This window comes from Nicotiana tomentosiformis, chromosome 9 (genome assembly GCF_000390325.3).
Source record: "Nicotiana tomentosiformis chromosome 9, ASM39032v3, whole genome shotgun sequence".
In the NCBI taxonomy this organism is placed as follows: Eukaryota; Viridiplantae; Streptophyta; class Magnoliopsida; order Solanales; family Solanaceae; genus Nicotiana; species Nicotiana tomentosiformis.
The window spans coordinates 36,419,227-36,440,741 of NC_090820.1; the positions used below are offsets into that span (position 1 = coordinate 36,419,227).

General features: G+C 38.5%; 4 protein-coding genes across 4 annotated transcripts; 1 reads left to right on the plus strand and 3 right to left on the minus strand.

Annotated features, from left to right (window-relative positions):
* The first annotated feature begins 806 nt into the window (after window positions 1–806).
* On the plus strand, window positions 807–1,739 carry LOC104118916 (protein DMP2-like). The gene has a single exon (XM_009630304.4). The coding sequence runs from the start codon at window positions 970–972 to the stop codon at window positions 1,510–1,512; it is 543 nt and encodes a 180-aa protein (XP_009628599.1). The 5' UTR covers window positions 807–969; the 3' UTR covers window positions 1,513–1,739.
* Window positions 1,740–7,819: 6,080 nt separating this feature from the next.
* Window positions 7,820–10,370, minus strand: LOC104118917 (uncharacterized). The gene is made up of 4 exons (XM_009630305.4): window positions 8,970–10,370; window positions 8,547–8,754; window positions 8,341–8,470; window positions 7,820–8,235 (listed from the first exon to the last, which is right to left on the minus strand). Exons 1-4 carry the CDS (start codon window positions 9,848–9,850, stop codon window positions 7,988–7,990), a joined length of 1,467 nt encoding a protein of 488 aa, XP_009628600.1. The 5' UTR covers window positions 9,851–10,370; the 3' UTR covers window positions 7,820–7,987.
* Window positions 10,371–10,889: 519 nt separating this feature from the next.
* Window positions 10,890–21,515, minus strand: LOC104118918 (uncharacterized). The gene is made up of 4 exons (XM_009630306.4): window positions 21,057–21,515; window positions 20,833–20,934; window positions 20,077–20,203; window positions 10,890–11,512 (listed from the first exon to the last, which is right to left on the minus strand). The coding sequence occupies exons 1-4, from the start codon at window positions 21,273–21,275 to the stop codon at window positions 11,301–11,303; spliced, it is 660 nt and encodes a 219-aa protein (XP_009628601.1). The 5' UTR covers window positions 21,276–21,515; the 3' UTR covers window positions 10,890–11,300.
* On the minus strand, window positions 15,806–16,494 carry LOC138899574 (uncharacterized). The gene is made up of 2 exons (XM_070186145.1): window positions 16,006–16,494; window positions 15,806–15,927 (listed from the first exon to the last, which is right to left on the minus strand). Exons 1-2 carry the CDS (start codon window positions 16,492–16,494, stop codon window positions 15,868–15,870), a joined length of 549 nt encoding a protein of 182 aa, XP_070042246.1. The 3' UTR covers window positions 15,806–15,867.

A 21,515-nucleotide genomic window follows, 5' to 3' on the forward strand; every position in this document is an offset into this window, starting at 1 on the left:
TGCAGTCTTATTTATTTTTCTTTCAGAGTTGGAGAAAATGGAGGGGGTGAACTATCCAAGGTGAAGACATTAATTATTTATTTAACATAGATATATTAGTAAACTTGATTGCGTTGTCCATATTTTCAACTTAATATAAGAATTAAAACTTACGACACTTGCCAAATTTGAGTAAAATTGAACCAATAAGAATACGTATTCCAAAGCTAGAGAGGCTGACTTGTGTGCATACTTTCAAAACATTAATCAGTAACTGTTTTCAGCTAGTAATTACGCACAGACTTGAATTTGCAAGGTTCAACTTGAAAACACGTCTTAAAATTTGCGCGCAAAACACATATAACAATCAAAGTTTTGGTATGAATCAACATCTTTTACACCGAAAATTAATGCATCTATAAACAAGTACATGTATGGTTTGTGTATAATTATTTCTAAACAAATAAAACTTTCTTGCTTTCCAACTAAATTATCGTGAACAGAATATCATCACTTCAACATGGTAGAATTTAAAATAGATTTACTAATTATCTAGCTACATGGAGCATATATATAATAATAATAATAATAATAATAATAATAATAAAAGCACTAAGGACAATTCATTACTTGAAGTTTTGGCCATCTTCCGAATTAGAGTAAAAGTAAAATAAACACAATATTTCTACTTACATTTAAAGCTCAAACTGTTTTTCGTAGAAGCAACATCACTCCTCCCCCTCCCCCCCCCCCCCCTTTTTTTTTGGGGGGAGGGGCGGGGGTGTATGGCTTAATTTCCTCCCTCTATATAAATCCTACAAAATTTCATGCACATTCCAAAAACATCAACTCCCCAATTGCTAACAAAACATAACAACTAAAGTCATCTTCCTTTTAGCTCGGTTGAGTAGCTTATTCGGACGGCGTGAACTCATTTCTGCCTTTGCAATACCAGCGCACCAACTAAATCCTAAAAATACTCCCAAGAAAATGGCAAAATCTAGCTCTAGCTTGAAAGCTAAGACCTTAAATGGCATTGGCAATCTCATTAGAGTTCTCCCAACAGGAACAGTCTTCATCTACCAATTCCTAAACCCTATTCTCACAAACAATGGCCATTGCAATATTGTCAACAAATACCTCTCTGGCATCCTAATTGCCCTTTGTGGCTTCTCTTGTGCATTTTCTTGCTTCACCGATAGCTACACCGATAACGACGGCGCCACTCATTATGGCATAGCCACAATGAAGGGACTCTGGCCAACAACTTCAGCAGTTGATACAACAACTTATAAAATTAGCGTTGGTGACTTTGTTCATGCATTTTTTACTATGGTTGTTTTTGGGGTTGTGACTGTTTTGGATAGGAACACTGTGGATTGCTTCTTTCCATCGTTCGAATCAACGCAGAAAATGTTGCTAATGGTGTTGCCACCAGCAGTTGGTGCCATTTCTAGTGTTGTGTTTATGGTGTTTCCTAATAAACGTCATGGTATAGGGTACCCTAGTCAAGATGAATCAAGCTCAAAGTAAAAAAAAGTTTATATTATTGGCTTAAAAATATTTTGTATTGATGATTTGATTGAGTGGTGTGCTATATATTGAGAAATGTTTTTTCTTTTTTTGGTCTTTTTTTTTCTCAAATCAAGTGAATTATTCTTTGAATTTGGTGAAATAAGGTGTATATATGATGTAAATCAAGAAATGAATATTTGGGTTTTACTTTGTGGGATATATACAATGAGTTTGTGATTTTTCAAGTATTGGATTCTTAGTTTACTTTGTATGTCTAATCGAGCAAACACCCTATGAATATATTTAATTACCACTATTTCATGCATGCCTTTTGGAATTGTTATAATAGCTTTGATATTCTTTTCTCTAAGCAAGTTTGATGAGTTTTTCTTGAGTAACTTTGATGATTCAATTGAGAAATTTAACCTAAAAACAAATATTATGATGTTTAAACATCAATAACTCGAACAAGAACTTGATGAGTGAAATAACCAATTACGTACGTCGACTTTATGAGTTTTTGAAACAAACAAACAAAAAAGAATCAAATATTTAGACACATATAGGAGGTAATGGTTGTTAATCTTGTTATAATTTGTATATATAGATCACCATATCTACTAGTATCTTAAAACACAAAAAACGAACTCTTTTAATTTGACGTATATAGTTTTTCCCAAGGAACATGACCAAAACTTTATCACGTTTGCTCTTAAAAACTTCTCAATATAATATATATCATGTTCTTATATTATATAATTTTTTATATCAGATTGAAATAAATTTAGATTTTAACACAGTTATAATTAATATATGTTATGTGATCGTAAATATATCTCCACATATATTTCCAAAATCTGTAGTGAACGTCCTCAAATAACAAACTCTGTTAGAAAAATTTATTACCCTCCCCAGACCCCATTAGTGAAATTTTACTGGGTTGTTGTTGTTATTGTTGTTGTTAGAAAAATTTATGAGGGAAACACGAAATTTGAAATCGTTTTAAAATCAGATCGTCCCTGCATTCCAGCAGCTTCAAAAAGAATTTTGCAGCAGTGATATTAAATTTCTTTAGGAGTACTATATTGATACAGAAAATTAAAAAGAAAAAACAATGGGAAATGAGAGATAGAGATAGCTGGAAGCAAGAGGAAGCTATTGCTTTGCTTCCCCGTAATTCAAAATAATTAAAAGGACATAATATCATGACATAGTGGATTCCGTTCGAAAGCTTAAAAAGGAAAAGCATGTTTCTTGAGAACTACTAATACTCATAGATTTAATGTATTTCTAGTGGTTGAAAATATATTTATGCCTAACAATTTTCTGACTTTAATTAGTTATAAGATTTTGTAGCGTCACGTCACATCCTTAGTTCTTTAACTAAGTACACGTGCATCACTTGACAATTTGCTCACGATCTTGCACAATTTGCTCACGTTCTTAAATTGTGATCATGTCGAGGTGGACCAGAATATGGCTCGTATCGATTCCTCGAACTTCTCCGGTCGGATTCACATCTCCTCGGAGTTCCTTGTGTTCGTTTATTGAACCCGCTTCCAACTCTTGATTCAACCACAATATCTTTCTCTATTCGAAGTTTTGTACTAAACCTGTTGTAAATATTGTTCCGCGTAGTTGGAGGAAATTCTCGAAGACTTTCTTTTAACTTTCTCGTTCCTTCGAGATTCTTTTGTTCAAGTTCTTTACGAAAGCTATTACTGCCCAATTATCAGAGACGGGAGGCAAGAGCATCTTTTTTCTTTTGAACCGATCCACGAACTCTCTAAGCAATTTGTACTTCCTGATGTATTTTAAAGATGTCTTTTATTCATTTTTCTACTTTTAGTGCTCCGGAATGGGCTTTAATGAAGGCATCTGCAAGTTTCGCAAATGAATTAATTAAACTTTTGGGAAGATGAGAGTACCAAATTAGCGCTCGTTTAGTGAGAGTTTCTCTAAATTTCTTCACTGTTAGGATTTCTTCACTCTTCATATATAAGGTTCAATTTTTCCCACATGCCTTTGGTTGTGGTTTCTACAGAAACTTCACGTAAAACCTCATTTGAGAGATTTAAGATGATACCTGATTTTGCCTTTTTATCTATGATGGCAAACTCCTCGTCCGTCATTTTATCCGGCTTCTTCTCCTTTCCTTTCAATGCCAAGTCTAAGCCATCCTGAATTAGGATAGCTTCCATCTTTAATTGCCACATTCCGAAGTTTGCACTTTGGTCAAATTTTTCAGTATAAGTCTTTGTTAGAGTCATTTTGGCTATTGAAACTAATCCGGTTAGATCTGGCTCTGATACCAATTTATTAGGATCGAGAAGCCGGGTAGTGCGTAATTTAGCCAAACAACAGTATAATGACAATAACAAAGACAATGGAAGTTGATAATAACGGCAATTAAAGCAGATAAAGAAGACACCGATTTAACGTAGTTTGGTCAGTGTGACCTACGTCCACAAGCGGAGAGGATCAATTTCACTATAGCAATAAGAGTACAAAAGAGAGTACAAAATTAGAGTAAACACTCTAATTAATTCCAAATACCCTAAGAGAATAACCTCACAAGATCACTCCAAAAAAAGGGTTCACACAAGTACTTCCCAATATTAACTTTCATACAAAATACTCTTAATAAAGGAGGAAAGGAAGAAACAAGAAATGAAGACTCAAGTCTTGTTGGTGTGTCTAGAATGAACTAATGGCCTTCCCTTTTTATAGGCAAAAACGTTTTGGCCTCTTAGGTGTAAAAGAAGAGATACAACTTGTGCAAATGATGTCCATCATACAATGTAATATTTTTGGGTCCCAAAGAATATTGCCAACAAAGTCTACACTTTGCAAAGATGTTTATACTTATGTGAGATGGACTCCATTAGTCAAAATATTAGCCATATTATAAATCTCCACCTTGGCCTAATTTTGGCTGAAATAGTAAATTTGCTCCATCCTCTCTGCAAAAGCCCCAATGGGCATATGTCAAAATTTAATGCCATCAAAATCAGACAAGTTGTCTGATACTGAAACTGTAGTAGGGCCTATAACAGTGGATCCCAATAAAGTATGCAACGAACCATATATGTGTGCTTTCATGATCACAAGAGCACCATGAGAAACTTTCAAAACTCCACATTCACCTGCGTACTTACACCCAAGAGATTCTAGAGTGCCCAAAGAGATGAGATTTTTCTTTAAGTCAAGAACATGTCTAACATCGGTGAGAATTCTCACCACACCATCGTGCATTTTGATTTGGACTGTACCTTTTCCAAAAACTTTGCAGGCAGCATTGTTTCCCATCAAGACAACTCCACCTCCAGTAGATTCATATGTGATAAATAAACCCCGATTGGAACACATATGATAAGAACAATCCGAATCTAAAATCCACTCATTGTTAGATTTGAAACTATTATTAGTTGCTATAAAAATAGTTCCCTCAGTCTCATCAGCAGCTATACTTGCTTCGGCAGTGTCAATATTTTTGTGCTCATTTTTTCTTTCCTTATGCTTTTCTTTATTTTTCAGCTTATAGTATTCGGAGATAATGTGACATTTCTTATGACAATAGCGACACTCTAAATTATTGTATCTGGATATGGAGTCGGATTTGCCGCTAACAAATAAGCCAACTTCCGCTTGAGTTCCACTAGCTTCCCAAGTAATATCACTATCTATCTGTTCTTTTGATTTTAAGATAGATTTAATATCCTTATAAGAGATATTATCCTTTGCATAAAGCATAGTATCTCTTATATGCTTAAAAGATGGGGGTAGAGAACAAAGCAGTAACACGGCTTGATCCTCATCTTTAATTTCAGCATCTATATTACTCAAATCCATAAGAATGGAATCAAAGGTGTCAAGATGAGAGAGAATAGAGGTACCTTCACTCATACGAACTGTATAAAGCTTCTACTTCAGGTAAAGTCTATTTTTCACCGTCCTTTTCATATATAAGGTTTTCGATTTTTCCCACATGCCTTTGGCTGTGATTTCTACAGAAACTTCACGTAAAACCTCACTTGAGAGATTTAAGATGATACCTGATTTTGCCTTTTTATTTATGATAGCAAACTTCTCGTCCATCATTTTATCCGGCTTCTTCTCCTTTCCTTTCAACGCCAAGTCTAAGCCATCCTGAATTAGGATAGCTTCCATCTTTAATTGCCACATTCCGAAGTTTGCACTTCGGTCAAATTTCTCAACATAAGTCTTTATTAGAGTTATTTTGGCTATTGAAACTAATCCAGGTAAATCCGGCTTTGATAGCAATTTGTTAGGATCGAGAACCCGGGTAGTGCGTAATTTAGCCAAATAACAGTATAATGACAATAACAAAGACAATGAAAGTTGATAACAACAGTAATTAAAGCAGATAAAGAAAATACCGATTTAACGTGGTTCGGTCAATGTGACCTACGTCCACAAGCGGAGAGGAATAATTTCACTATAACAATAAGAGTATAAAAGAGAGTACAAAATTAGAGTAAATACTCTAATTAATCCCAAATACCCTAAGAGAATAACCTCACAAGATCACTCCAAAGAAAGGGTTCATACAAGTGCTTCCCAACACTAACTCTCATACAAAACACTCTTAATAAAGGAGAAAATGAAGAAACAAAAAATGAAGACTCAAGTTTTGCTGGTGTGTCTAAAATGAACTAATGGTCTTCCCTTTTATAGGCAAAAAAGTCTTGGCCTCTTAGGTGTAAAAGAAGAGATATAACTTGTGCAAATGATGTCCACCATACAATGTAATATTTTTGGGTCCTAAAGAATATTGCCAACAAAGTCTACACTTTGCAAAGATGTTTATGTTTATGTGAGATGGACTCCATTAGCCAAAATATTGGTCATATTACATTCACCAACACCGACTCGATTTTATGTTTAGTCAAGTCATTGTCTTCCACTCCCATGGTGAATGCTATTATGTGATCTTTTGGATCTGAAGTACCATCGTATTTGGAAATATCAACGCATCTTAAATTTTTTCAAAATTGGTATAGGCGTTGTATTAGGTTTCCAAGGCTGCTGAGAATACTTGTCCATATTTATGCCTTTGACTTGGAGCAGAACACTTGGAATTTGTTATATTCGTTTGTTTTGTTCCTTGATCTATTTCTGCAAGGTTAGAACTAAATTCTAAAAAATTGAATTAGGGGGAATACCTGAACCTCCTGCTCCGAAACTATTTGAGAACCCCCTAATTTTGGAGTTTCCAGGTCTCGAGTTGGGATTTTTAATGACTATATTAGCTTTTGGTTGTGGAGTTGGAGTTGCAGTTGTCTCAACTTGATCTATCTGTTTATTGGCAGTGTTAACTTGACCTACCCGCTAGTTAGTAGGGTTAACTTACAGACATAATGTATCTTCCAATTAAACTCCACAAATAAAAATAAAATTTATTTGGTTGGAACAAAAGCGAAATCAACAATTTTGAGAAAATGAACGATTATTAGGGCCACATGGTGGGCGCTAAACTATTTAATCTAAAATTAATCTAATGGGTTAAATCACTCTATTAATTTATATTTTCGGACACCAACAATCGATTTGATACACTTTCTCATATATAAATGGTAAGAAATAATGAAAACAACGATAAGGAAATCAAATGTAAAGTATAAGGAGAGAGAATTCTTACTGATCAAGACGACTTCTCTTTCGTCACTTGTTTTGCTTGACTTGCCAGAAATATAATGTTATGATTAAAGAGTAATAGAATGAGTTCTTAAATGGGATACAACATGGAAAAGGAAAAAAAAAAAAAGAAATTCAAATAGTAAAAACTATCTGTAATTGCTTCCCTAATATCTCGTCTGCCCGTTATGCCCATTAATTGCGTTTTTCACACATTAGCTAAGAATCTATAATTGATCGAGGAGTTACACCAAATTCCATTTTATTTGGGATTGACTTATTCTCCTCTTTTCCGTACTTATATGTCTCCGAGATATTCTCCGTACCAAGTCATAAATGATTATGATACAAATGATACTAGTACTGATGATTACTGTACAAATAATACTGGTGTTGAGTAACTCTCACTCAATTAATCTCGGACTCAACTTTTATGTGACCTTCTAATATTCTTAACACGTGTCGAGATTCAGTTAGTCCATGTAATGAGTCTATTTTTTACCAATATATAACTAGTCTTTTATAGCCAATTAGGGATATTCTGTGAACTAGAGGTTCTTTGAAGATCACCCTTATCCTTAAGCCAACCTTGAATTAAGAGCTAGAGAAATATTAAAAAGGTGAACTTAAAAGTAGAATGTTGATGACTGAATATACTCTAGCTAGGTCTAAAAAAAAGAGAGAGAGAGCATAGATTTGCATCATGACTTCCCCTCAATATCATGTAATGAACCTGAAGTCAGTCATAAAGAAGAAAATTGCAATAATGTATACACCTCGGAAAAAATAAAGACAAGGAAAGGCTAAAGAACTCAAAAACTAATAACAATAGTTGCTAAGTGTTCGATTGCCAAATCCCTCTTGAAGAACAAGAACCTGTCATCCTCACAACTTTCTTCTGTTTCTTACTATTCTTCCTAGCACTGCCTGCTACTTTCATGATTTCCACCTTAACTATATGGTGATCGGACGTGCCTTTCGACGAAACAACAGAGTATGATTCAGGTACAAATGCATAAGGCAGACCTTGTGAACCCAAGATATAATCAACTCGAGTTCCATACTTGCATGTTCCTTGCACATCTGTACCAAAATGACATACAACATGATTGAGAAAAAATTGTAAGCAACTCATATAAGTAAGATAAGTGAAAGATTTGATAGAAACTTTAAGATAGAGATTCATACTTTGGCCTTTAGCAATGATAACAACTGACTCACATTCCCCTGCAAACTCTTTTGCATCACTGTACTCTTTCCCTTTCAAGAATTTCATGACCTCAACTCTTGGAGTTGGCTTTCCTATCTCCTCATAATACTGTTATGGAGAAATTGTGTAATCAACTAGTAATCCAAGAAAGAATGGTATAAAATTTGGGATTCTCTTTTTTTACCTTCACAATATCAGTCCATCTCTCTAATGAGTAATCTGAGGCATCCAGAGAATTCAAACCTCCTGCTAAAATGTGAGGATTGTCATTTGATTGAATTATCGCGTTAATTTGCTTCATTCTCCAATTCTCGTCTAAATGATCAAGTTGAGTGCAACAGAAGTTCAACTCTCCTATCCGTGGTACATCAATCGTAGCCTTAAGCACATTCCTGCATCATTCAATACATCAGCTACGTAAAGAACCAAAAGGAAGAAAAAAAAAGACCCTTCATTCCGGGACTACGTTTATACTTTTAAAGAACAAAATAAAAGTATTCTAGTTTATGATAGTTTAAGCTTTTAGATAAGGTAGTACGTACAATTCCTTAAACATAGATATTGTCAATGAAAGTTTTAACAGTAGTGAAAGTTCCAAGAGAGGCACCTGAAATCTTTATCATCAAAGATTTTCTGTATTCTCCATCTCTTAATAGGCCATTTGGATAAAATAGCATTACCAAATTCAGGAGCCCAGCTTTCAGCAAACACATAGTGCATACCAAGAGCATGAGCCAAACCAGATAAAGGTCTCATATCTTTCTCTTCCTCAGCCTTCACATCTTGTAAAGCCAATATATCAGCATCCACTTCTTTCAATACATCAAGAATGGACCTTGTTCCACTCAAGTAGTCGCCTCCATAATCATTATTCATCCATTTAGCCATCGCGGGGAAGCATATCGGAGACCTCACAGGGGCTAGGCTGTTGTTGTTTAAACTCAAAATCTTGGTGGAATCATCTTCCAACATGCCAAATACCCTGTTCTGAGCTAATGAAATCTCATTCTCAGGAAGGTTTATTGAAACTTTTGGCTTTGGCTTTGCACCATTTATTAATGTGGGATGAAGGGGGGAATGTTTCAATATGCTCTTGGGACGACTATTAATCTCAGATTTTACCTGGTTTTGAAATTTGAAACCATCATCATCATCATCATGAGCAAATATGACTGATTTTTCAGCCTTAGGCACAGCTGGTGCAAGGGAAAATAATGCAGCATTGAAAGTGGCTAGTCGAATAGTCCTAGTTTGGGCATTTGGATGAGTTGTTAATGATTTGATGCTTGGTTTTTCTTTGAGATGGCCGTGACGCCCTCTAGAATTCAGCTTCCCAAACCTCTTGATCACCACCTTAGACCTCGGACGCCGCCACATCAGCCACCGTATCCTCGAGCAAAGCCGGTGGATTCTCCGGCTGAAGACATGCAACATGCAGGAAAACTGTTTTCTGCATGAAAGCTGCACTGGAACCTCTCTTGACTGCATGAGTTTGAGGTTAGTCAATTCTCTTGAACTAAGCCTTAATTGAAGGTATGAAAGAGATACTAGGGTTAAACTCTCATAAGTAACATTTAATTTTGGCTATTTATCATATGTGCATTTTGTGTATCACATTTATAGTACTTCCCATGTTAGTGATTTAGAAAGTTTTGATTCCCATTGAAAAGGATATTGTGTCTACTGGTGAAAGTCTGAGCAGGGCAAGTTAAACGTTAGATAAAGAGACAAAAGCACATCCCAACTGCTCCAAGAAATGGAGGTGGGGTTAGAAATGTTTGACCGTAGTGGCTTAATGGTTGAGCTTCTTGTCTGTGACAACAAAACAATACCTAACTCATACCTGTGAACAAGGACTTTCTTTCTCTTGGAAATTTAAACAACTGTAAAGAAAGAGAAATCATCGAAGTTTTTCTAGTCTTGATTGATATATTATAATGGATGATCTTCATCTACCTAAGCTTTTCCCATATTAGTCAATGGAAAGAGGTCTAAAACAAAGAAAAATTCTAACAATGGAGCAGTTTATTAGTCTTTTAATATAAAGTTTAATATGCTTGCTTTAATAGAAGCTACACATAAAAGGTGTAGAGTTAAGTTGCAACATGACACACGCAACAGCTAGTCAGGTATTTAGTAGATAAAGGTGGAATATCCTATGATATTTATATCCTTTTTGAAATGATTTCAACCATGTCATTTTCATTCTTTACAGGACAGGATGATCCATTCTCTTCTGGCAGATGCAAATGCAACTCATGACCATAGTCTCACAACTCAGTTTTGGCGTATAAAGACCATTTATATAAGGCATTTAAGTGCTTTAATGCCATCAAAATTTCTAATTCTACCGATCTACTAGGGTAAAGTCAAATAGAGATGGGGGTGAACCAATCAAGGCACAATTCCCAGGAATTACCTAACACTTTGACATTGGAGTGGAACACTGATGCAAAAGGAGATACTATATACATTATGTATGTTTGCAATCATTTGCTTAATAGAGCTACAATTGCAATCATTTGGCTAGTCTGAACTCTGAACTTAATATTATAATTGTTCCATGGCCATCTTAAGACCGAGCTTCAAGTGTACAAACAACATGGTTGATCCACGATCAGAAAATGGCACCTAGCCCCTCTGATCTAGTTCCGTGTAGTATTAGCTTTTCAATACATCAAACAGGAGATTGAAACATGCTAAACCTGCAATCTCTTTACAAAAACTTGTAGATACAAAATTCATGTGAAAATGCTATATTCTATTATGGCCAATCAGTGACACTACTTAGGGTTCTAAATTCCTATTTTCCATAGTTTACTCCACTAATAACCAAAATCCCCCTTTGACAGTTGACTTGCTTCAATTGTATCTAAAATAAATCAGCCTGGCCTTGTGGATGAAGCTGAAGGATGCGTAACTTGTTTTTTTTCCAGCACTAATCATCAAACAAGGTATCTAAAAGATTTGAAGGTGATTCCTCCTTTCCAGTATCTTCAAAGAACCCATTTGATTCCCTCTTCAGTCTTCGCTCCTCGGTAATAGATTCAGATGTTTCCATGCAGTAATTTTTCTTCGCCTGTTTCGAAGGTCTTTCAGCCACAATAAATTTGTTTCCCTCACGTGTTCTCTCAGAGAATCCAGCCCAAACTGAAAAAATTTAGTTCTAAATTTCAGTCCACAACATAGCTAAAATTACATGATCATATAAAGTAATAACTATGTAGAAAGGTTGGGGAAAAATATCACATATACAAGTGCTATAGAGAAAAAGGGTAGCCCGGTGCACGAAGCATCCCGCATTCACGCAGGGTCGAGGGAAGGGCCGCGCCCCAAGGGGTGTGATGTAGGCAAGTGACTGATTTAACGGCTCAAACCGTGACCAATAGGTCACACTGAGACAACTTTACCGTTGCTCCAAGACTTCCCTTTGCAAGTGCTCTAGAGAATCTAGACAAAATAAACTAAAGAACATATAAAATCAGAGCCATTAAAATGGTTTTAAACTATAGCTCTCAGCAGCAGCACTCAGTGACTTCAATTTCTATACAGCTATCACATGATGCAGTCATCTCTTGAGCCATTGGATCGCTGATATTCCACTGATCTACTGGCAGAAGACGGACGCCACACCATACGGGATATTCATAGTTGGTTGACACTAGATTGAGGGTTAATTATAGCTAATTTCCGGTGTTTTTTGTATCTCAGTATCTGTGATGCCTTACAAGAAGATTTTGTTTCTGATTTCTAGACATTGTAGTGTAAAAGACGGCTTTAGTCCATCAGTTGCCACAGCTGCACAATGATGAAGCATATGAAAGCTGCAGTTTCCGTAAAAGTATTATAGATTCAATAGAAGAGATTAAAGCAAAAAACTACGCATTTTTTCATCGAAGAAGCTAAGTGTATTTTGGAAAAGTTATCCTCTCAAATTACTTATTTATTTATTCAAGAAATCAAGCAGATAGTCTCTCAGTAATCCAGCAAGCTAGCTTTCCCATATTTTCATCGCATTTTACAGCAAGAACGATTTTCCTACCTAGAGTATAAGCAATACAGTTAGCAGCCTCTTCCTTGATTTTGCCGTGAATCCTCAACATTCGACGCAAAAGCAGTTTGTAGGCAACACTGTCGTGCCGGTTAACCAACTAATCAACGTGAAACTTTCTTGCTCTTCTGCTGATCAGGAATTGCACAGATGACCAAGTATACCACACTCTACAAGTGTGTAACTTTTTAAAATCAACTAATCAAGCTTAGTCAGAAATCACTCCGGAGCCGATTCATTAGTCCGAAAAATAATCAAGGCAGGATATTATTGGATCGATATGGGCAAAGATGCAAAGGAGTTTGTTCGAAAATGTTACAAATGTCAAAGGTTTGCACCAATAATCCATCAGCCCGGAGAGCAACTTCACTCAGTCCTATCCCCATGGCCATTCATGAAATGGGGAATGGATATCGTCGGCCCTCTGCCATCGGCCCCAGGTAAAGCTAAGTTCATTTTATTTATGACTGACTATTTCTCTAAATGGGTTGAAGCACAGGCGTTCGTGAAAGTAAGAGAGAAAGAGGTTAGACTTTATCTGGGATCATATCGTATGTCGATTCGGGATACCCACCGAAATAGTCTGTGACAATGGGAAACAGTTTGTCGGAAGCAACGTGACGAAATTCTTCGAAGACCACAAAATAAAAAGGATATTATCAACACCGTATCACCCCAATGGGAACGGGCAGGCCGAATCAACGAACAAAACTATCATTCAAAACCTAAAGAAGAGGCTGAACGACGCTAAAGGAAAATGGAGAGAAATCCTATCCGAAGTCCTTTGGGCATATCGAACAATATCAAAATCTAGTATGGGGGCAACTCCGTTCTCCTTAGTATATGGCTCCGAAGCCTTGATACCAGTCGAAGTCAGGGAACCAAGCACCAAGTTTCGATATACAACAGAAGAGTCAAATAACGAGGCTATGAACACTAGCCTCGAATTCTCGGATGAAAAACGAGAAGTTGCTCTCGTCCAATTGGCCGCCCAAAAGCAACGAATCGAAAGATACTATAATCGAAGAACCAAGCTTCGCCATTTTAAACCTGGGGACTTAGTGCTAAGGAAAGTCACCCTCAGTACCTGAAATCCAAACGAAGGAAAACTAGGACCAAACTGGGAAGGACCGTATCGGGTTCCTGAAAACGTCGGAAAGGGATCATACAAGCTCGGTATTATAAACGGCAAACAACTATCAAGCAATTGGAATGTGTCACACCTAAAACGATACTATTGTTAAGGTACGACCCTCTCATATTCATTTACATTTCCTAACTAACCCCTGCAGGAGTCCCGATCAGGAGCTAGGATGGATCCTTCAATACGAAGCCCTAGGTCTGAAAGCACGCGTTGCACTCTTTTTCCCTTAGACCGGTTTTATCCCAAATGGGTTTTTCGGCAAGGTTTTTAATGAGGCAACCAATGATCGTGTTGTACTTGGAAACAATTCGACAGTATCCGAGGCCTCTTTACAATCGACCTCGAATACTGGGGGGCATTAGCCCTCAAATATATCAAGTTCTGATGCAAGAAAGTTATTTCGTAACAACAGGGTTCCAATAGGAAAAGTTGTAAGAGCCAAATGGTCAAAACAAACCATGCTCATATAGTTGGCCCGAGCCCTGATGCAAAACATGAACACATGTGTAATGACTTGCAAAGAAAGTTCTCTTTACCGATACCTTATATCCAAGAAAAATTCCTCTATTTCGAGATTTATTATGCAAACAGGAGTAAGATAAATCTCCGAGTTCGAGTAAGCACTCACTCGACCATTACGCCTACGGGCTACATTACTTCGAGTTCGAAACATTCACTCGACTAATAAGCCTACGGGCTATTCTTATTTTGAGTTCGAGCAAGCACTGACTCGACCATTACGCCTACGGGCTACATTACTTCGAGTTCGAAACATTCACTCGACTAATAAGCCTACGGGTTATTCTTATTTCGAGTTCGAGCAAGCACTCACTCGACCATTACGCCCACGGGCTACATTACTTCGAGTTCGAAACATTCACTCGACTAATAAGCCTACGGGCTATTCTTATTCCGAGTTCGAGCGAGCACTCACTCGACCATTACTTCGAGTTCAAAACATTCACTCGAATAATAAGCCTACGGGCTATTCTCATTTCGAGTTCGAGCAATCACTCACTCGACCATTACGCTTACGGGCTACATCACTTCGAGTTCGAAACATTCACTCGACTAATAAGCCTACAGGCTATCCTTATTTCGAGTTCGAGCAAGCACTCACTCGACCATTACGCCTACGGGCTACATTACTTCGAGTTCGAAACATTCACTCGACTAATAAGCCTACAGGCTATTCTTACTTCGAGTTCGAATCATTCACTCGACTATTAAACCTAAGGGCTACATCATACTGCAAGTTCGAACAATCACTCACTCGACTACTAAGCCTATAGTCTACCTTATTCCAAGCTTGAGTAAACGCCCACTCGGTTATAAAGGCTACGAGGTCCAAATTCGATCAAATTGCCTAAATCCTTATGAAAACATTCATAAGGCATGAATAAAATATTCATAAGGCAGGAAACAAAACAGAAGCAAGTCGGTAAAACAAAAAGATATTTTATATACAAGATTGTTTACATGATTGATTACAACATAGAAACTAAGGGCTAAGTTTCTTGGCTATCTCCATGAGCGGTCTCTTCTCCATTGGGCTCCCCCCGTTCTCGGACCCACTCTTACTCTCATCATCATCATCATTATCATCATCATCGTCATCATCAACGGAAACCAAGGCTTCAGCATCAACTTCGAGTTCTTTGGCCTTTTTTATCTCTTCAGCGAGGTTGAAACCTCGAGCATGGATCTCCTCGAGGGTCTCCCTCCGAGATCGGCACTTAGCAAGTTCAGCGACCCAATGTGCTCGAGTATCGGCGGTCTCGATTGCCTTTCTTGCTTGGACCTGGGCAGCTTCAGTATCGGCCCGATAGACGGCCACGAGTGCATCCGCATCGGCCTTTGCCTTTTCAGCGTCAGATTCGGCCTTGGCAAGTTCGGAGGCCAACCGAGCCTCGAGCTCCTTTATTCTTTTTGCTTGAACCGAGCCTTTCTCCTTCATACTTTGAAGTTGGTTTTCGGCCGCTGATAATTGAGTTCGAGCAGCTTCTTTCTCTGCAGCAAAGCGGTCCATACCTTCTTTCCACTTCAAGGACTCCGCTTTTATCACATCGACCTCCTCACGGAGTTTCCCGATCATCTCAATTTTCTGCTGCAACTGTGAGACCGAAAAATTAGCCATCGTTCCGGTATCGAGCCCATAGGCTTTTAAAAGTATCATTAACTGCTCGGACAAATCGGTTTGATCTTGGTGAGCCTTGGCCAACTCAACTCGGAGGTCTTTTATTTCCTCTGCCCTTTGCCCTAAGAGGAGCTTAAGGAGTTCCTCTCTTCAGTAACCCGTTGAAGATCGGCCTAATATAGACGTAGCTCGGCTCGGAACCGAGAACATGCTTCTCGATGAACTGTCGCGGCCTACAAAGAAAAAAGAAACGGAGTTAGAAAAGAAAAGCAAACATTAAAGTAATACCAACAAAATAATTTAAGGCTTACCTGATTCAAAGCCGGTTGCACCCCGTGAAAAATGTCCGATGCATCATTAGTACCGGCAACGTCCTCGACACCGGTAAACAAGTCATGAAAAGGATCCTCTCCATCATGAGGCCTATCTAGTTCGAGGGCCCCCAAAGCTTGGGCTTCCCGAATCGCCCCTGCGGAAAAAGCAGGGAAGGTGGACGAGTCTTCGATTGCTACTGTCCCAAGTGAATCACTTGGAGCATTCTCTTCGGTTCGAAGAGATTCGAGGAGAGCCCCTTCAGACATATCCCCTATCTGTTGGCTTCGATAGGAAGCATCTTCGATCTCCAACAACTCGGGGACTCTGCCCGAATCCTTCTCCGATATATCCTCAGTTCGAGGCGGAGCCTTATGAACCACCATCGATCCAGTTGCATGTGCAACGTCGGTGGTCTTTTTCGTTCGAGCCGCCAGCGCGGACCCATTGTTTTCTTCTTCGTCGTCGTATTCATCCCTTAGACGCATAACTGATTCTAAGGTCAAAGGAATGGTATTCTTGTTCGGCTTACGAGCCGTCCTCTTCTTCGATTTTGGATCTTCGGGAACGGAGGCTCTTTTCCTCTTATTATCTTTCACCGGCTTTGGGACAGAGGCCGAAGCCTCTTCCTTTATGGACGAGAGCCTCAAAACCGCATCTTTGCCCACACCTACATATGGAAAATTTTATTAAAGTATATGGAAAGCATCTCGTTCGTACTACCGAAAGGTACGAGAAAGGGGTTTACCGTGATTTTTTGCCTCCCATCGGCCCTTTGACAAATCACGCCATGAGCGCTCGGAGTATGTGGAGGTCGAAGCCAAAGCTCGTACCCAGTTCTTGAGATCGGGAACTGCTCCGGGCATCCAGGGAAGCGTTGCATCACAGAAAGAGGAGTATCGGTGAGAAGAGAAATGAAAGGGCGAAATAGAAGGAAGTAACAGCAGAATCACACTTACGTTTCATATTCCACTTCTCGGGAAAAGGCATTTTTTCGGTCGGAATCAGGTCCGAAGTCCTTACTCAGAACGAACCTACCCATCCAGCCTCGATCTCTGTCCTCGTCAATGCTCGAGAACAGAGCCTTGGTAGCCCGACGCTGAAGTTTTATTAACCCTCCTCCAAAAAGGCGAGGACGGTACAATCGAATGAGATGGTCGAAGGTGAACGGCATCCCCTCGATTTTGTTCACAAAGTATCGAATCAAAATAACGATCCGCCAAAAAAAAGGATGGACCTGACCTAGGGTTATTTGGTATTGACGGCAGAAGTCAATAATAACAAAATCGAGGGGACCTAACGTGAAAGGGTAAGTATACACACTTAAAAACCCTTTCACGTAAGTGGTGATATCTTCGTCACAAGAAGGGATTATTATTTCTTTACCCTCCCAATTGCAATCTTTTTTCAGCTGTTTGAGGTGCCTCTCGGTTATCGAACACATGTATATCGATACTAGCTCACATCGGCCGGGAACCGACGAGCCTTTATCGACCTTAAAATCAGAGGTAAGAACACATGCCCCAGGAACGCACTCCTCAGGCCGTGTCTCTACCGGTGTTTCGTCGGCGGCAGACGGTGAAGATGTAGCTTTCTCTTTCTGAGGAATGGTTTGTGATGTTTTCGCCATTTTCGAATTTAAAGGTCAAGAATATAAGAAAGTGACAAAGATTTGGTAATTTTGAAGAAGGGCTTTTGCAAAGAGGAATCACAAATTTGCGAATAAACTCAGAGGGTACGAAAAAGAACTTGGGAAATTTGGAAGATTGAAGATGTAAAAGTGGTAAATGGTAAAAGGGATGACTATTTATAGATTAAAGCAATGGCGGTTCAATGTCAGCGGTGGCCGACCACGGTCTGACATACATTAAATGCCTTGAAAAACTAAATTGACGGGACATCTATCACGTGCGTCATGATCGAGCCCAATGTGAACGTCAGCTTATAATCCAATCGAGCCGTGGAGGAATCATATCGTTTCTCACCACATCCTTCCCGAGAAACGAGGGGACTATCTGTATACGGTCGAAATAGATTTCGACCTTCGTACTTGATCAAGGTCGAAATATAATGGATCGAAGAAAGACTTCGTAATATCGAGATGGGTCCCGAAGATGGTACACACAAGCTTCGGATTTCAGGTATAGGTCAAACACCGAGTTCGAAGTCATCATCGAGCTCGGGTCGGGATCGAACTATGATGAGATGATTTCGAGCTTAAAAGACAGATGCCAACCGGACCGAGTCCGAATCATCACCTGATCCTGAGTCTGTATCGAGCTCTAGAAGCACTACCGACCGGCACCGAGGCCGATCGAGCTCGAGCCCACAGACAAGAGCCGTTGCAAACACACTAAGGGAGAGAATCTCGACGGGAATAAGGCAAAAGTTGATTTATCATGGAGTCTCCACTGTGTATTTTTAATTATATCTAAAGTAGGATCCTCCACTATAAAGAGGATGGATATATCTCTGTACAGGGCAGTTTTTTGCTTACATTGTAATTCAAGCACCATATTCTCCTATATTCAAGAATTATTCTTTTAAGCTTCATTAATTGATCCATTGTGCTGAGTCCTAAAAATCTTCTTCTTTTCTACCTTGTTTATTTCGCATTCTTTACAATCCATATTTGATATTTCTATTTATCCCTACGGTTTGTATCAAGTTATATCATATATCCTTAGAACTACGTACAAATTCAACTCTGACCGTTTTTCGGGTAAACACTATCTACTTGATTTATCTCTCCTGATCTTAAATTGAGTTCACATTATCTGCTTCGATAAATTAAACTGTTTATTTAATTTATCTTTCATGCATTAATATCTTCTATATATTTGTATAACGCTCGCCCCACCGTGGGTGGCGATGATGCATATTGAGTATTCCAATAGTCATGCATCATTTGTTTAAATTGTGTAAGGTTGAGCGGTCAGGCACAGGACGGTCAGCGGACGAACTAGGATTCCTGCAGCTTCATACTTTTGCTAAGCCCGCCTTTGACTTCGTAAGATCACTCTATTCAGTTACTTCTTTTTATACAATGCGGGCTACACCCGTAATTTTATCTATTTATTCATAGGATCCTAGGTCTCCATAGCTGAATTGTGTAATATTTTGGTTTATAGGTATCATGTCTTGACTTATGATACGGCGCACTCTAATATGGCTTTATTTGTTTAACGTTGTTGCTAATTAATAAATTGGATCACTTTGGTGCGAATTGGGTATGTAATACATAATTATAGTTCGCTCGGTGCAAGTTGATAAGCACTAGGTGTTGGCCATGTCGCAATCCATTTTGGAGCGTGACACTAATCCCCTATTCATTATCAAATATAACCCTAGTTCACATTATCAATCAAAGATAGACTCTAACTTCTCATTATTGATTAGAAGGCTAATAAGTGAAAACGGCAATGCAGCAACACTTCGACAATATGAATTTGGTATGAACGGCAAAAGGTGAGAGTAATACCTGTCGCATGAAGAAAAGGCAATATGAAAGAACAATGTGTGGAGCATGAGATTAAATGACAAGGAATAGTTTTGCGGTAAGGACTCTCCACCGCTAGCCATAAAGGGGTTTGAGTCACCAGGAGAGCAAACTGAGAAATGGCCAATTGGCCACTGTGTGGGCTCCTAGATAGAGGGGTGACGGGGTGGGGGTTTACCATACACTTAATATTTAAAAAAAGGAATGAGAACCAAAAACCTTACATTTCTTTTCTTATTCGTAAGCAGTGCTAACAAAAGGTAAAGCACAAAATAATGACATAAGCCGCATAGAAAAATCTGGTCCTTCTTACTTCTAGAATGAGATACAAGATGATTTTTTCGGTTTAAAATTCTTATATTACATCAGGGGAGGGCGGAGGGAATTCTACGCTAACGATGGGGTTTGAACCTTCCACCTCAACTGTGGAAGGCAGGGAGCTTACCAAATGAGTTAAGCCCTCAACCCCAAAGAAAACCGTAGCAAGCATGAGTATATGGGAACAGTCACCTAAAACAGAATAGGAAAAATAAGATAAAAAGGAAAACCGATGATTATCTATAGAAGTTACCTCCAAATTGATGCAGAACAATGGAAGCAGCGACTGTCACATTCAATGAAGCAGTACCACACCCATATTGTGGAATATATACAAAGAAATCACATATCTCACACTCTTTTGCAGAAAGTCCAGTACCCTACAATACCAATTTATGCAAACAAATATCAATAGGCGAATTGCTTTCCAACCCTAATGTTTATTTCCAAAACAGATGACCACCGAAAGCCATCCAGAAATCAGTAACACATTTCCCACCCATAAGAAAGAACAAGTAATTGCTAACACCTCTAAGCAACACTTTCAGTAATTGCTTAGAGTTCTTATAATACTATATTTTGGTTGGGGAAAGAGCATCATTTGCTTACAATGTGAATCCCATTTAACATCAATCGACCACACATCAATCTTGAACTAGTAGGGATGGGCTATGTGAATCTTTTTACCCATTCTGCTCTATTCAGGCTCATTCTATTCTAATACTATATATTTGTCCTATAAGGCAATTAGGACTAAAACTATAGGTTCAATAAATCTAACACTTGTCCCTATGCTGAAATAAAAGTCTCAAACTGGACCAGAAACACTCGTCACAAACACTTGACTATACATAACTGTAACAACAACAGATAAGTCCTAATTCCCCATTACTTGTTATATGTATCTTACATGGATCATTTGTTTTTTTGTTTTTTTGCATTACAAAATTGTCACCAACATTTCAACAATTTTAAAATAATGCCGAAAAAGATACTATAGATTCACAACCTCATTTCCCAGCAGAAAAGCAGTACTTCTTTTAAAAGGATGCTCATTTACTGCCACCGCATTTTCTGTAATTTCAACTCCACATATATCACAATCTCTTTCCTGTTCAGTACAATTAAAAAATGAACAAAATAACATCTGTTTTTAGCTTTCGAATAACATAAAATACTTCAAATGCACATAAAATAAGTTTATATTTCTTATTTGTGGAATTTTTTGAATACCTTGAGGAAAGTTTTAGCATCGGTGAGGGAGTGGAAGTGGCGGAACCGGACGTGAGAGGTAGAGCCGTGGCTACCGAAGGCGTTGAAATCTCGACGGCCGACTAGTATCATCTCGGAGACGCCGAACGCAGTGGCGCTACGAGCTAGGGTTCCGACATTGTGTCTCTTTGCTATGTTGTGTACCACCACATAGCTCTCTATTTTCTTCTCATTTTCCATCTCTTAGCTGTATTCTCGCCGGAAAACACGCTAACTGACCTGGCTGCTGCCCGTCGCCGCCGTTGTTCGGTTGAGTGAGAAGTCTCGGACGGCGGGTTTGACCGGGAAGGTAATTGGGCCGATGTAGGATCCTGGCCCAATATATGTATGGACTCCTATGGACTTTATTTTGTTAATCACAATAAGCATCCCTAAGGTTTCAAGTAGTAACGTTTTACCCTTACATTCTTTCAGTAATTC